Genomic DNA, 14,283 nt, shown 5'->3' on the forward strand with positions numbered 1-14,283 from the left:
TTACCGGGACTTGAGAGGCTATAAAATGAAGGGTCTTACTGTAACCGGGACGCACTCTGTAGCTGGAGTTCCCGGTGTGAACTCCCGTACAGAAACTACAGCCGGTCCGATGATTTAATCAGTGCACGCACTCAGAGACATCGCTCCGGGTTCCCTCTCACTTCCAAGCCGAAAAAAGGTGCACCGAACGCCGGGCACAGACGCAGCCATGGCGGGGGACGGGTCCGACCAGCGGGCTCTGCAGTATGAGCAAACCCTGGTAAGTTTGTGTTGCGAAAAAAATGTGAACTTCTGCTTACTTTTCACTAAGTTAAGTGCACTCCCACTTGCGTGGAGTGGGAAGCCAGACTCCATTGGACAAATGGGTGAATTTAAGGCCGCCTGGCTGCGCTTTCACATCTGTTTTCTGGCTAAGATTACAGAAAATAGGATGTATTTGACTAAATGCATGAATGAGGAACATGCCGAATGAAAGAGTGTATATTGACGAGTTGTCAATCTGTTCCTTGACTGTGTGTTTGCAGACACTTAAGCTTCAACTGTAAATTGTCAGATTTTAAATGAAGTTCAACCCCTTTGGACTCGCGTGAAAGTGACTCAGGTTGTGTTGTCGGAAGCAGCTTTGAATGGCTTATGATGGTCTTTAATTTCCCTATTGTGTGTTTGTGTGGTGACAGAAGGAAGGACACGTTTCCAAATAGCATAAAAGCCTCTTAGATTCTGCAACTAACTTTACAAAAGTTACTTCCAAAACATCTGGATTTCATTAACCTGACACAGGTAACCGTGTCTCCGAGATAGGCCAAACTCCATTGTCAAAAATACACATCCTTAAAGAAACCGGTGTAAATTGTCGTAAACGCATGGTACATACTTACTTTATACCTCTTTTTGATTTTAAATATGTGCTGATTAATTCTGCATTAAATATATTTCATGAAGCATTTATTTAAGTAGCAAAAATGACAAATTTCCCTAGACATTTCGCCTTTGCCCCACTCACCAAACGAAGGACACCATGGTGGGCGGTAGAGAGTAATGTGAAGGGTTTAAAACTGTAAATTTTAGGAGATTTTCTGTGGTTTGGTGCTTAATGGATTAGCAGAATTCTCAGAAGGGTATTATTGATTTGTAAAAGCCCTTAAGTTAGGTTTTATGACATGTGCATATTTGTCACAAAAGCAAATGTCTGTCCCTTAAGATATTTTTTAATGGATTTTTGCTCAGTAATTTCTTCATCCAGATCCATAGTTTGGCTCATCTGTGTGACCTTTTATAGATAAAAATGACCAAGGGTGATGTCATGTTCATGCAACAATAGTCACCGGGGTTACTGTATGTGTCAGGATGTGTAGGCTGCATTGCTCCCATCCAACAATAGATCAATTCACTGTTGTCCTGCTGCTAGGGTGCTGAGAAAAGCTGATGTGAACATGCATAATGTGTCTCGAGATGAGATGCTCTTCAGAGTTACGAAGGCGTCCAGTGCTATAACCTCTTATGCAGCTTCCCCTTGTGGAACAATGATATTTCTGTGTGCATTATTTTATCATTAGCTCTATATAATGTTAGAACATAGTAAAACAATGTCCATTTTAGCATCTTTAGGTCTAAAGTGATGTCTATATGATTTGATATTTTATAAAGACGTAAAACAGATATTTTAAATCATATAAAGTGCATTTTATGCCATTTTGCTTTTAAAAAACATACTGTTTTTCAATATACAACTTGTTTTCTGCTTGATTTACTTATCGCTGCAGCTTTAAAGGCGCTTGTTGATTCGTAGATGGTCTGCACTACAGTTGTTGGCTGAGTGAATGGTTAGATAACCTGATTTATACAGCAGGGGGCTCTCAAACATTTGCATGTCACGCTCCCTCGGACACATATGGAAGGCCATGAGCGCCCACTTAACAATTACCTCCTCTAGTCCTGTTTTAAAATTAATATTTAACAATGAATTATGTAACGTTGGAGATAGCGAGGGTGCAGGAGGAAGAAATTATGTAATTCTTATACAGATCTCCTCCTAAAGGACCCCCTAGATCCCATTAGGAGTACTTGCAGCGTGCCCCTCATGATAAATAAGGATGAGGGTCTGAGCATTGTGTGTGAGGGGCTAGTTGAACTTTTCCTGTCCGGCGTGAAGAATCTGAGAGAAGTTTTATCGTCCATTCAGTGTCAACAAGGTTTTAAATCTAAGAACTGTAACACTTCCCTGGGCCTCTGTTTCCTTCTACTGAAAACAGTTTCTTTGTGGAGAACAAACCCTCCCCCCCTCCGCCTCCCCACCCCGCCTCCCTGCGTGCTGTTAATCTGTGTGTGTGTTTGTGTGAGAGATTACACAACGTGCGACCCGCTGATTCAGCGCTGGACGCTCTGTCACCCTGCCGGGGTCTCGTGCTCGGCAGAAAGGAACATGCTCTCTGCAACAACAAAAAAAATCCACTGTCTTTGAATAGATCTCCTTTTTGGGAGATTGAGGAACTCCATTGAAGTTCATACTGGTTGCTATTCTGCTGTTGTTTAAGCACACACTTTCTCCTGGAAGCATCAGAGGGTTACTCCTTAAAACAGTTCTAATTGGAACAGCCTCTTTAAGTTAAGTGTTGTTCACTAGGATTGCTTCCCGTACATTACCAGGGTTTCTGTCAGACTTTCAATCAGAAACAACGACTTTTGGGTGCTTTATGGTCAGATTTAAGTCTGCAGGCATAACCATAAATGTGTATACTGTATGCACCTTATGAGAACATGTGGCTGGACGAGTCTGAAAGTAATGTATTGAGTTTTTAGAAAGTTATTTCTTGTTTGTGGAAGGAAAGCACGCACGTGCATGTAAGGAATTAACTGTAGTATTTGTTGCGGCTAAACTAAGAAATAAAATAGAAATTTGTCTGGTTTATTTTCTTGTATTCCATTAGTACACATATAAAGAACAATGGTAACAAACCATATGCTCAAACTGGTCCCAAACCATCCCATCACCACCACCATCTCCACCTGTGTCCAATATATAGAACAGTCACCAGGTGCCCAGAACCTCCTTCAAAATAAAAGCATAGAGAACTACAGCAACTAAAATAATTCAGATAAATAATGATTCATTTATATTATATTATATAGCAACATATCAATGCCTTGTTTGGTGTTATGCTGCTGCAGCCAACATTTTTCCCAGTTTGGGATTAATAAAGTACTTATAAACCAAAAACAGCAAAAAAATAAATGACATAAATCCGTATATACTCATCCAGGTTGTGGTTTAGGTTAGTTGAAACCAGTAAGGTAAAGTTTGAGTAAAAAATAAGAGCTTTAAGTTAATATTTCTGCTTTAACGACATAATGCATTTAATGAACGGTTCAGTTCTTTCCATGCACACCTCCTCTCCCGTCCCCCCTGCTGTGCTTGGACGATCGGAGTCGGAGGGAAATATAAATAGCCACAGTGTGAGAATAACCTCTCTTGAACAGTTCTCTCTGTGCCCCCCCCCTCCCGTCTCCTGGCCGTGGGTTGTAGTAACATGGTGTCTTTGTGTGCCGTTGGCAGTCATGGTGCCTGTGTGGGTTTGTTGTGGGCAGTGGATGCTCAAAGAGGCCAGTGTAGTTTGGCTCAAAGGATGGCTGCAGAAACGTTGGCATGGCGAGAAGTGAGGAGCGCTCGCAGAGGAAAAAGCACCCTAAACATATTGTCTGCTAACATCACGGAGGCATCAGGGTGTTTACAGCTGATGTGTGCTCGGTTTGTGTGGCATCTGATGAACAGTGTGAAGGATTTCTGCAAAAAGATATGCTCCTCATTGTCCCACGATAATGTAAATGAAATGTGCTTTTTTAAAGAGGTTCAGCAATTTGGATTCATTTTGCATTGAAACAACTCACCTAACGAGCCAGAGAACCAGCAAACAGCAGCAACAGTTAGATAGCTTTATCACTGGCTTTCAACCATAAATGCAGGTTGAATATTAAAGCAAGTGACGCACAATATGCTTTACATAAAACCTATAAAGCACCAGGACAAACTGCAAAAGAAATGCATTATTAAATACAGATAGGTTATGGATGAAGACATCTATAGCATGCATGAATAAGAAAGCAGCAGCAGCAAATAAAAGTCTTTACTCTGGATTTAAAGGTTGTAACAGTTGCAGCAGACCTGCAGGTTTATGGGAGTCTGTTCCAGACACATGGAGCATAAAAAACTGAACGCTGCTGCTCCGTGTTTAGTTCTAACTCTGGGGACAGAAAGCAGACTTTATCAAGCGGACCTGAGCGGTTTAAACGGTTCATAATGGAGCAGAGGATCAAAAAGCAACAGTTAATAGGTTAAGCATGAGTTAAAAGCCACCATTCAGGCCATAAAAGACTTACTGCTGGAAGGCCACTGCCAATCAGTCTTCAGTACGTTAAACAACTACTGCTTTATTGGTGACTATAAAAGAAATGACACAAATGGTTAAGAAATCCCTCAAAATAAGGCATAATTGTCGGGTTGATTTGAGGTTAGCATGTTCACTGTTCTGTTGACCCTGATGGGGTCATGGCTCCATCACATCGTGTCTTCAGATGTCATTAAATGCTAAGTCGACCGATCAAAGGTGAAGTTTTACGAGGCGTTGTGCAATAGCATCAAGCGACATCGAGCGGCTAATATTTATGACATTTTATAGAGTGGCAGTATTTTTCCTAAGCAATCAAAATAAAAAGAAGAGATGGAACAATGTTAATGCTAAACTGAGTACAACTGGGAGGATGGTTTGTCCCATAACACCGATAAGAGCCGGTGTTTTCTGCAGCTATAAGTGTTTTAGGGAGAAGACTTAACCCCTGAATGGTGTTTATTACATCCGGTTGTTTCCATTGCACGTTTGATGCCCTGGTTTCCAGAATCGTGCAGTGTCATGTCACTCGACTCGTGTTAAACAGCCTTTTGTTGCATCCTCTTTGTAATTATTAACAAGCCCGAGTTACTGACTGCTGGTAGAAGTTTAAGAGGGGTTGTGCATCTCCAGGCGTGGAGAGGATGAAGCGATGCAATCACGTTGCATTTTGGGAATCGTAGGACAAGCGTCGTCATTGTGGAAGAATCTGCAGATTGATAAATCCTTAACATCTCAAATCCAAAGACATTCAACCTTACTATGATATATTTTTATAGACGACGCAAACCAGCAGGTCTTTAGCTTAGTTCAAGAAGCTGGAACCAGTACATTTGTGGCTTTTTACCTCATTTAAATCAATTTATCAAACCAAATTTCCACCAGTAATGCTTTTCGAGTTGTTGTTCTTTAGGCTTGTATGTCCCATTTGTGTTGTTTACACATAATGCTAGCTTAACACATATGAGTTCTGCTGACCTGATTAGCACGGTACAACAATAACACTCTTGTATAAATAAGATGTGTGTGTTGTGTGTGTGTGTGTGCCAATGTATAGGCTGTAATTATCCACTATAAGAGGCCAAGTGTACCTGGAAAACCATTACGAGTCAGATAGAAAACCAAACGTCTCCTGGAGCAGACATTTGGTTTTCTATCTGACTCGTAATGGTTTTCCAGGTCCTCTTCGCCTGGGACGTTTGGCTTTGTAAAAAAGAGGTGTCACAATCTGTCTGACGGCTTATATTCAACACTGCTTTGGTCCCTTCTTCCCCCCCTTGTTTTATGTGTGTGTGTGTGTGTGTGTGTAGCATCTCGCTCATTTTCTCGCTTGAAATCCAGATACCGTCCAGAGGATCGGACCTCACATCGTCCCCAGTTCCCACTTCACACTCGCAGCACACTAGTACTTAAATGGATTAGAGAAACTATTGTTGTTTTCAGACAGTTTTTCCTTCTGGTCTCTTACTGGCATATCTTTGGATGGCTTGGATTGTTTCATTTGGGCAAAAACTCGGTGTTGCTGTTCTTGAATTGATCCGATGACTTTGGCCTCTTCCCTTAAACCCGCAAATCGTGATGGGGTTTTGTGTCAATGACCTCTCGTCTTCACCCTCAGATGCTTGTTTTGTTGCATTTTTTTCCAGCTATGAAAGAAAACTCCATCATGCTCATAGCAAACACTCAGGACTCTTATCACGGACGTTACTCAGGAGCTTTTAGAGTAAAGTCCGTTGGCGTCCGGTCCGATTGATTCAGAGATTTGCTTTCTCGCATACAAAGGAAAGTCTAGATCATTTTAGGCTTTTCAGTGACTGTGTGAAAGGATCGATCAGCAAAGGACAAGCCCCGATTTGACCGTGTTTATGGGAAGATCTTCTTAGAAGCTGTCCAAAGAGTCGCCTACCCGAGTCAGAATAGTTCTCTAGAACTTTGCACGCACCATTTCCTTTGAAATCAAGCTGTGGTCAGGCGGGTTTTTCTGTCACCAAGTTCTCGTTTATTCTGAGGAATGTGCTACTCATAATGTCGGTTGAATTTTTGAAGAGGGAAGCGAAAGTGGCAGAGAATCATTGAATCTGTGTTTTGTGACACCGGGTCGTTTGTAACCCTGAGTGAGTGAAGCTTTATGTAGACACATGCGTTTGAAGTCTGATAGCTTGTAGTTGTAGTGGAAATTTCCCTCTACTCTCACTTCATCACGCCTTGTGGGTAAAGTCTGTTTTAAATTTTTTGCAAGACAGGTCAACAGCTCCTTGACCTTGCTTTCAGAGAGTGGAGAAAAGAGCCGCTTGCGTAACATTTGTTCAGAGTTAAGTTGTGAATAGGCCGGCTTTTGTTGCAGATAAGCATCAAAAGCCTCTAACAGGTCTCTCACTCTCTCTCTCTCTCTGGAACAAAACATCAACCCCTCGATTCTGTTGTTTTCTCTTTGCCAAAATGACAAATCCACCTCCATCCGTCCTCTGGACAAAAGCCATGATGGATTCCCCCGGTAAGTGTGGAGGCATCTGGAACACTAACAGTTTGCACAAAAGACTTTTAGATCAGGAACTGTGTGTAATAACCGCGAGTCTGGCAAACACTCCACGAGACAGAGTATAGTGTTGACTCTACCTGAGGTGGAATGTGTTTGTGGGGCCGTTTGCTCCGGGATTGATCAGCCATCCTGTCGGAGGTAAACACTCAGAGATGGAGACAATAAAGCTCGACAGGTCAATGGATTAATGGATGAGCAGGTGTGGAGTCCGTCAGAGAGTCAAAGAAACACACCTGTAACAAAGCTTCAATGATTCAAGACTTTCACAAAGGATAATGAAGAACAAATACAGCTGCAAGATTTGGACGAATACCTAATAGCGATATTATTGAACAATAATGCAATTGCGTTATAATCGTAGAATGAAATCAAAGACGTGGATCTTTGATTTGGCTTTTAACTTTGACACATCTTACTGGTATCATTGTTCCTGCTTTATTGTATTTGGGTTATGGCTTTTATTTATTGCACATTTTCTAATTGGTTTTATTTATTTTAATATCACTGTTATGTTTTTCTGCTTCTTTGAACAGCATCCTGCATGAAAGGTGCTTTACAAACAAAGTTTCTTTACTCGATAAAAATCATAAATTAAAATGATGATTTTAATTGGTTTAGGGGATCTGTACCAAACAAGGATTTAAAAAAATGCAATCTGTTGTCTGCAATATACACGCCATATTTTAATTACTGTAATTCTTTTAGCTTTTTAGGTTCTTTGTTTCTTTATTTTGTAAATAATCTTTACCTACTTTTTACAACTTATTTTCATAGATGTCTTAGATGATTCTTAGACCACCACGCACCAAATCAAATTCCTTGTATGTGTAAAAGTACCTGGCCATAAATGTATTCTGATTAAATAAAGCAAACTGCAGGAAGAAAAGTCAACCAGGTAAATTATTGAGAAGGTAGAAGTGTGTGTGTGTGTGTGTGTGTGTGTGTGTGTGTGTGTGTGTGTGTGTGTGTGTGTGTGTGTGTGTGTGTGTGTGTGTGTGTGTGTGTGTGTGTGTGTGTGTGTGTGTGTGTGTGTGTGTGTGTGTGTGTGTGTGTGTGTGTGTGTGTGTGTGTGTGTGTGTGTGTGTGTGTGTGTGTGTGTGTGTGTGTGTGTGTGTGTGTGTGTGTGTGTGTGTGTGTGTGTGTGTGTGTGTGTGTGTGTGTGTGTGTGTGTGTGTGTGTGTGTGTGTGTGTGTGTGTGTGTGTGTGTGTGTGTGTGTGTGTGTGTGTGTGTGTGTGTGTGTGTGTGTGTGTGTGTGTGTGTGTGTGTGTGTGTGTGTGTGTGTGTGTGTGTGTGTGTGTGTGTGTGTGTGTGTGTGACGCTCAGAGGCTTCTGCACAGAAAGGCTTTTCTCACTGTTTCACGGTGACATGACAGATCCATTGGAAGTCAGACGAGTTGAACATAAACAGAGATGCAGTTATCTGATCAAATATGGATTTTGGGATAAAACAATCCCGTTATCTGCGTTTAGAATTGGTCGTCAAACAAAGATAAGGAAGTAGAAGACGATGCTTCTTGTCGTAAAGATCAGGAGCCAAGATTTCCTTGAGTTTAACGGTTCAGTGTCATCACTGGAACATTTCTAGAGCATTGTATTGTATACAATAGTTAAATCAACAGACTGCTAGTGGTGTAATCCACTAATAATGCAGAAGTATTTGTAAACTAACATAATGATGTTATAAATACGCAGGAATGGCCTTTACACGTTTATTTTGAGACCTTCTTCTCAAACCGGACGTCCACTTTTGACCAATGTTGTGCCATCCTTCATCCCACTGCCTCCTCTCGTCTTCAGCACGCATTTTTAAAAACATGACTCCATCAAGGTCTCTTTCCTCTAACCTCCTTTGAACGAGCGGCATGCCATGTACATCCGAGTCCTCTCCGTGTGACCGCCCGCCGTGATAAAGCTGCAGAGTTGACACAGCAGCGGATGTTCAGCTCCCTATCAGCTGTGAGATGTTCCATGTTTAGGGAGATGCGTTTACATTAAACACCTCTCTTATAATGTTGATGTGTAAACTGTGTGCCATGAGGAGGATCCGGACAGAAGAACGAGTGCCTTAACAATCACACTGAGGGGCACATTCACCCCGTTCCTTTTTAAAGGCCCTTCCCCTCATCTGAATGATATCTCTGCACTATGGTGTGGCCTAAACAGCTTCCTGAGTGTCCCTCCCCAAATCTGTGCCTCTTCCTCCTCTCGTTATTTGATTTATTTAGTAGAAAGCTCACTATAAGCCCAATTTAAGACTCAGGTTGGGCCATTGGAAGAATCCATCGGCATTTGGCTGAGTTACATCGCCAATGATTGTCTTTTTATTTAGCTAATTTGATGTTCAGCCTCCAAGAAAAGTGATATTTAACAGTAAATAAATGCTGTATTTGGACGAAATCAGAGGTGGTGATTGATGGAACAGCAGAAAGACTAACTAAGGCAGTTTAAGTGACTCTTACTTTGTTTCTGTTTGAGTTTAATGAAGTGGGTTTAACAATGACTCGACAAAGCAATTCAAGTGGGGCTCACATCTGTGCAAAAAAATATCTCCATGTCTGCAGCAAGGTATTTTTTAAAAGGCTAAATATGTGTTAAAATACAATTTGTAATGAAGAATGTGGGGCTGCAGAGATATCCCTGCTTAAATGTGTATTTAAAAGACTTAACACATTTGTTTGGTACAGAGCCTCTTTAAAACTGAATGAGAACTGTGAATCAACATTACTGTGGATATACTTATTGTTAGGGAATCCTTTGCTTAGGTGTTTAACCTTCGACCTGGTTCATCATTGTCTCCTTCCTCTGTCTGTATTCCTATGGCATAGTTCTTCAGCCTTGGAGGTGCTGTTATTTTCATTAAGGAGGGGCAGCCTGGGCTCTTTGTTGTTAACCATACTGTTCCAGTTCATGCTGACCTAAGATTGGTTTTATTGTTTGGGACAGCTGGGAGCCAGTGTATCTGTCACCAGGTGCTCCTGCACGCATATTCTATTGAGCTAGATGACCGTTTCCGTTAGACGTAGGGTCCATATTTCTTTAGTCTGAAGAATGTCGATTGTCCGTTCTGAACTGGTTCAAACCTCGTATTGTAATGGAGTCCTTCAGAATTGGTCGGTCAATCGTTCTGTCAACTCGTGGCTGCAGCATGTCTTGTCGATTCTCCGGCCGTTAACTTCAGAATAGACCTTCAGTGTTGGCCATCAAAGTCCCAGCTCTCCCCGTGTCTCTCTGAGTTTCGTCTCCATTGTTCAGAAGTTTCCACCACACTTATTATGATTCATTTTATGAAATATCTACTGAAACATGAAGGTTAGCCATGAAGAAATACTAGAAAATCCATCACATTGAACACTTCATCTAATCATTGGTGATTGTTAATGTCATTTTTCTTGCCCAAACACATGAGAACCCACTCTAACTGGACTCCTTAATCTGTACACAGAGCTTCATTTAGTTTCTGATGTGGGCGGCTGCAGGAATAAGCCGTCTGATCGTTGCTCATGCTAATATTTGTCAGTGCTAAAAGAGGATCTGGTGATGATCAGTGCATCATGCTGGGCTGCGACGGGTTGATCTCCGCTCCTTATCCGCTGTCAGGACTGATCTTCCTCCCGGTGGCTGACCGCTCAGTGTTTATGCATCCATACTGCGTCATCAGCACTTTTTCCACAGTCGAGTATCCACCCTGAACTCTGTCCAAACACGCGTGTCAGAGGTCAACATTATGACATCATATATTCACTTTTCTGTCACTGGTTGTTGGGCTGTGGGGAGATGCAGTGGGGCAAAAAAGTATTTAGTCAGCCACCAATTGTGCAAGTTCTCCCATTTAAAAAGATGAGAGAGGCCTGTAATTGTTATCATAGGTATACCTCAACTATGAGAGACAGAATGAGGAAAAAAAATCCAGGAAATCACATTGTAGGATTTTTAAAGAATTTATTTCAAATTATTGAGGAAAATAAGTATTTGGTCAATAACAAAAGTTCATCTCAATACTTTGTTATATACCCTTTGTTGGCAATGACTGAGGTCAAACGTTTTCTGTAAGTCTTCACAAGGTTTCCACACACTGTTGCTGGTATTTTGGCCCATTCCTCCATGCAGATCTCCTCTAAAGCAGTGATGCTTTGGGGCTGTCGCTGGGCAACACGGACTTTCAACTCCCTCCAAAGATTTTCTATGGGGTTGAGATCTGGAGACTTGCTAGGCCACTCCAGGACCTTGAAATGCTTCTTACGAAGCCACTCCTTCGTTGCCCTGGCGGTGTGTTTGGGATCATTGTCATGCTGAAAGACCCAGCCACGCTTCATCTTCAGTGCCCTTGCTGATGGAAGGAGGTTTTCACTCAAAATCTCACGATACATGGCCCCATTCATTCTTTCCTTTACACGGATCAGTCGTCCTGGTCCCTTTGCAGAAAAACAGCCCCAAAGCATGATGTTTCCACCCCCATGCTTCACAGTAGGTATGGTGTTTTTTGGAGGCAACTCTGCATTCTTTCTCCTCCAAACACGACGAGTTGAGTTTTTACCAAAAAGTTCTATTTTGGTTTCATCTGACCATATGACATTCTCCCAATCCTCTTCTGGATCATCCAAATGCCCTCTAGCAAACTTCAGACGGGCCTGGACATGTACTGGCTTAAGCAGGGGGACACGTCTGGAACTGCAGGATTTAAGCCCCTGGCGGCGTAGTGTGTTACTGATGGTAGCCTCTGTTACTTTGGTCCCAGCTCTCTGCAGGTCGGGGGTGAGATCTTGTGTGGAGCCCCAGATCGAGGGAGATTAGCAGTGGTCTTGTATGTCTTCCATTTTCTAATAATTGCTCCCACAGTTGATTTCTTCACACCAAGCTGCTTACCTATTGCAGATTCAGTTTTCCCAGCCTGGTGCAGGTCTACAATTTTGTCTCTGGTCTCCTTTGACAGCTCTTTGGTCTTGGCCATAGTGGAGTTTGGAGTATGACTGTTTGAGGTTGTGGACAGGTGTCTTTTATACTGATAACGAGTTCAAAAAGGTGCCATTAATACAGGTAACGAGTGGAGGACAGAGGAGCCTCTTAAAGAAGAAGTTACGGGTCTGTGAGAGCCAGAAATCTTGCTTGTTTGTAGGTGACCAAATACTTATTTTACCGAGGAATTTACCAATCAATTCATTAAAAATCCTACAATGTGATTTCCTGGATTGTTTCCCCATTCTGTCTCTCATAGTTGAAGTGTACCTATGATAACAATTACAGGCATCTCATCTTTTTAAATGGGAGAACTTGCACAATTGGTGGCTGACTAAATACCTTTTTGCCCCACTGTATATTCTAGGTGCACTTAATGGGAAATGGAGTAAAAACCAAGCTATATTTAACTAAAGAATTTTCTTTTAATTTAGTCAATTAATGTTTGCTTTGCTGAGGTTTATTGGACTTTGCTCGGGTCTCTTATCCCTCAATGTTTCCCTTAGTGGTGTCTATGAAGGCCGATGAGAGGAGCTGATCAGCCTACTCGCATTCGCCTGCTTTCCCGCCTTACCTTTTAGTCAAACGTAGCATACAAACAGCCCTGAAGCTTGCTCTCAGGGACCAAGCTCAATAAACATTTGGACTAATTTGCACACCACCTTTTTTATTCTTAAAAACAAATGTGTGTCGGGTTACCTGAAACTGACCTCCCTTAAAGTAAGCTTTGCTGTCATTTTTGCCACTGGCTCAAACCAAACACAGCTCCTTTTAATCAAACGTAAGACATGTCTCTTCACATGCATGCATCTCATGATCTGTGGAGTGATATATTCCGCCACAGCTGCACTTTATTATTAGACCTCTGGGGGAAAGGGGCGTGAACACCAAGTGATGACTCAAACTATAGACTCTTATTCTACTCTCTGATGCAGATGAGTCAGCTAAAATACAATTGTCTCTTTGAGTTGGATACGTGATTCTTAGTTAATGAGTCATTATAAGTCATTCCAAGTAGCTACTGCAGCTGTCTGAATGAGGTGATGTGAAGAGGGCGGCTTGATTTGGAAATGTATACTTTTTTAAAATCATAATTCTGCAGAAAAACATTTGCATTGCAGGATTTATCAGCAGCTCCACAAAACTTCATACAGTACAGGCGTTATTCATACAGCAAGAACACTGTCTGAATTAAAGAGCAGGCAAATGAGTATTGGATCTCAATTAAGAATAAATGACCACTATAGAAGCTAATCACCAGACCATATCAATGTATGTCAAACTCAAAAGAAACCAAAGGCAAGACTTTTACAAGATAGACGCCTCTTTGTGGATATAAAGCTCAAAGTCAATAGAGAGCTTGAGTAAAAGAAAGGTACTTTTTTTTATTCTTAATCTCAAAACTAATGTGTATCGAAGCCATTTGAACTGAAACCGATTTACCTAATTCTAATAACTTTGCTTGGTTATTGTCGTCAACAAACGCAGCTCCTTTTTTAATCACGAGTCTCTTCACATGCATGCATCTGATGTGCTGGTGAAAGCGCTACATCATAGTGGATATCCAATTATAAGGGCTACCATGAACAGCTGTTATATTAGCATTTAGTTTATCTCAAAGTTCTAGATAACCATTTCTTTCTTGGTTAATCAGTTTTAACTTCCCTCCCCCCCCCCCCTGTTTCTTGCTTGTGAAATCACTGTAGTGTACGAGATTAATCCCCAGCTTGGTCCTCGGTTTATCAACCCAGCATTACAGTCTCCGTCTAATTACTGTAGCTGGAGTATAATTAACCAGACTCTTGGCCTCTGATAAGTGTTGATCAGTGCTGCTTTTGGCATTGGGGGCACATCGGTCCCCCACACTGTCAGGATGATGCTCCGAACGCTGGTGATCAGCATGCATTACAGCGCACACACACATCTCTGTAAGCCAAACACACATTGCTCACTAATAGGCACTTGGGCTTTTCCATACTCGGAGCTGTTGACTGCAGGCAGGCAGGTGTATTAAGCACTTACAACACATTCATCCCACCTGTTACTCCCTACAGTCACTGAGCATAAAGATGATTCAACTGGTGCTGAAAGAGTGGTGCAGGAATGAGTCGTCAATGACAGAAATGAGTCAGAAATGTTAGCATTTTTTTCAATTAGCTTGTTTCAAAGTAAATGGGATGTTTTGAACTTCGTTTTTTTTGGTTTCGTGGTGGTTTTGTTTTACATAATGTCAGTAAATACCCTCTGGTGAATGTCAGAAGCTGATTTGTGTCTTTAAAAAAGGTGGTTGCCAACAAGTGATTAAATGAGACGGATTAAAAGTCATCACGTCGAACATTAGCCGCCTTTAGCTTGGCGGTTGTGACATAAAGTCATGTGACCGTGCTGTAGTTTGCGTATAGCTTAAT

At 41.7% G+C, this 14,283-nt stretch overlaps 1 protein-coding gene across 1 annotated transcript in view; it reads left to right on the top strand.

The window, feature by feature from the left end:
* The first annotated feature begins 32 nt into the window (after nt 1-32).
* The window catches only part of clcn2c (chloride channel 2c), a 141,275-nt gene continuing 127,024 nt past the window's right edge, over nt 33-14,283 (top strand). The window contains 1 exon segment of the mRNA XM_063907260.1: nt 33-259. Within this exon segment, the coding sequence (XP_063763330.1) occupies nt 209-259 (51 nt within the window). The 5' untranslated portion in view covers nt 33-208.

This window comes from Eleginops maclovinus, chromosome 18 (genome assembly GCF_036324505.1).
Source record: "Eleginops maclovinus isolate JMC-PN-2008 ecotype Puerto Natales chromosome 18, JC_Emac_rtc_rv5, whole genome shotgun sequence".
NCBI lineage: Eukaryota > Metazoa > Chordata > Actinopteri > Perciformes > Eleginopidae > Eleginops > Eleginops maclovinus.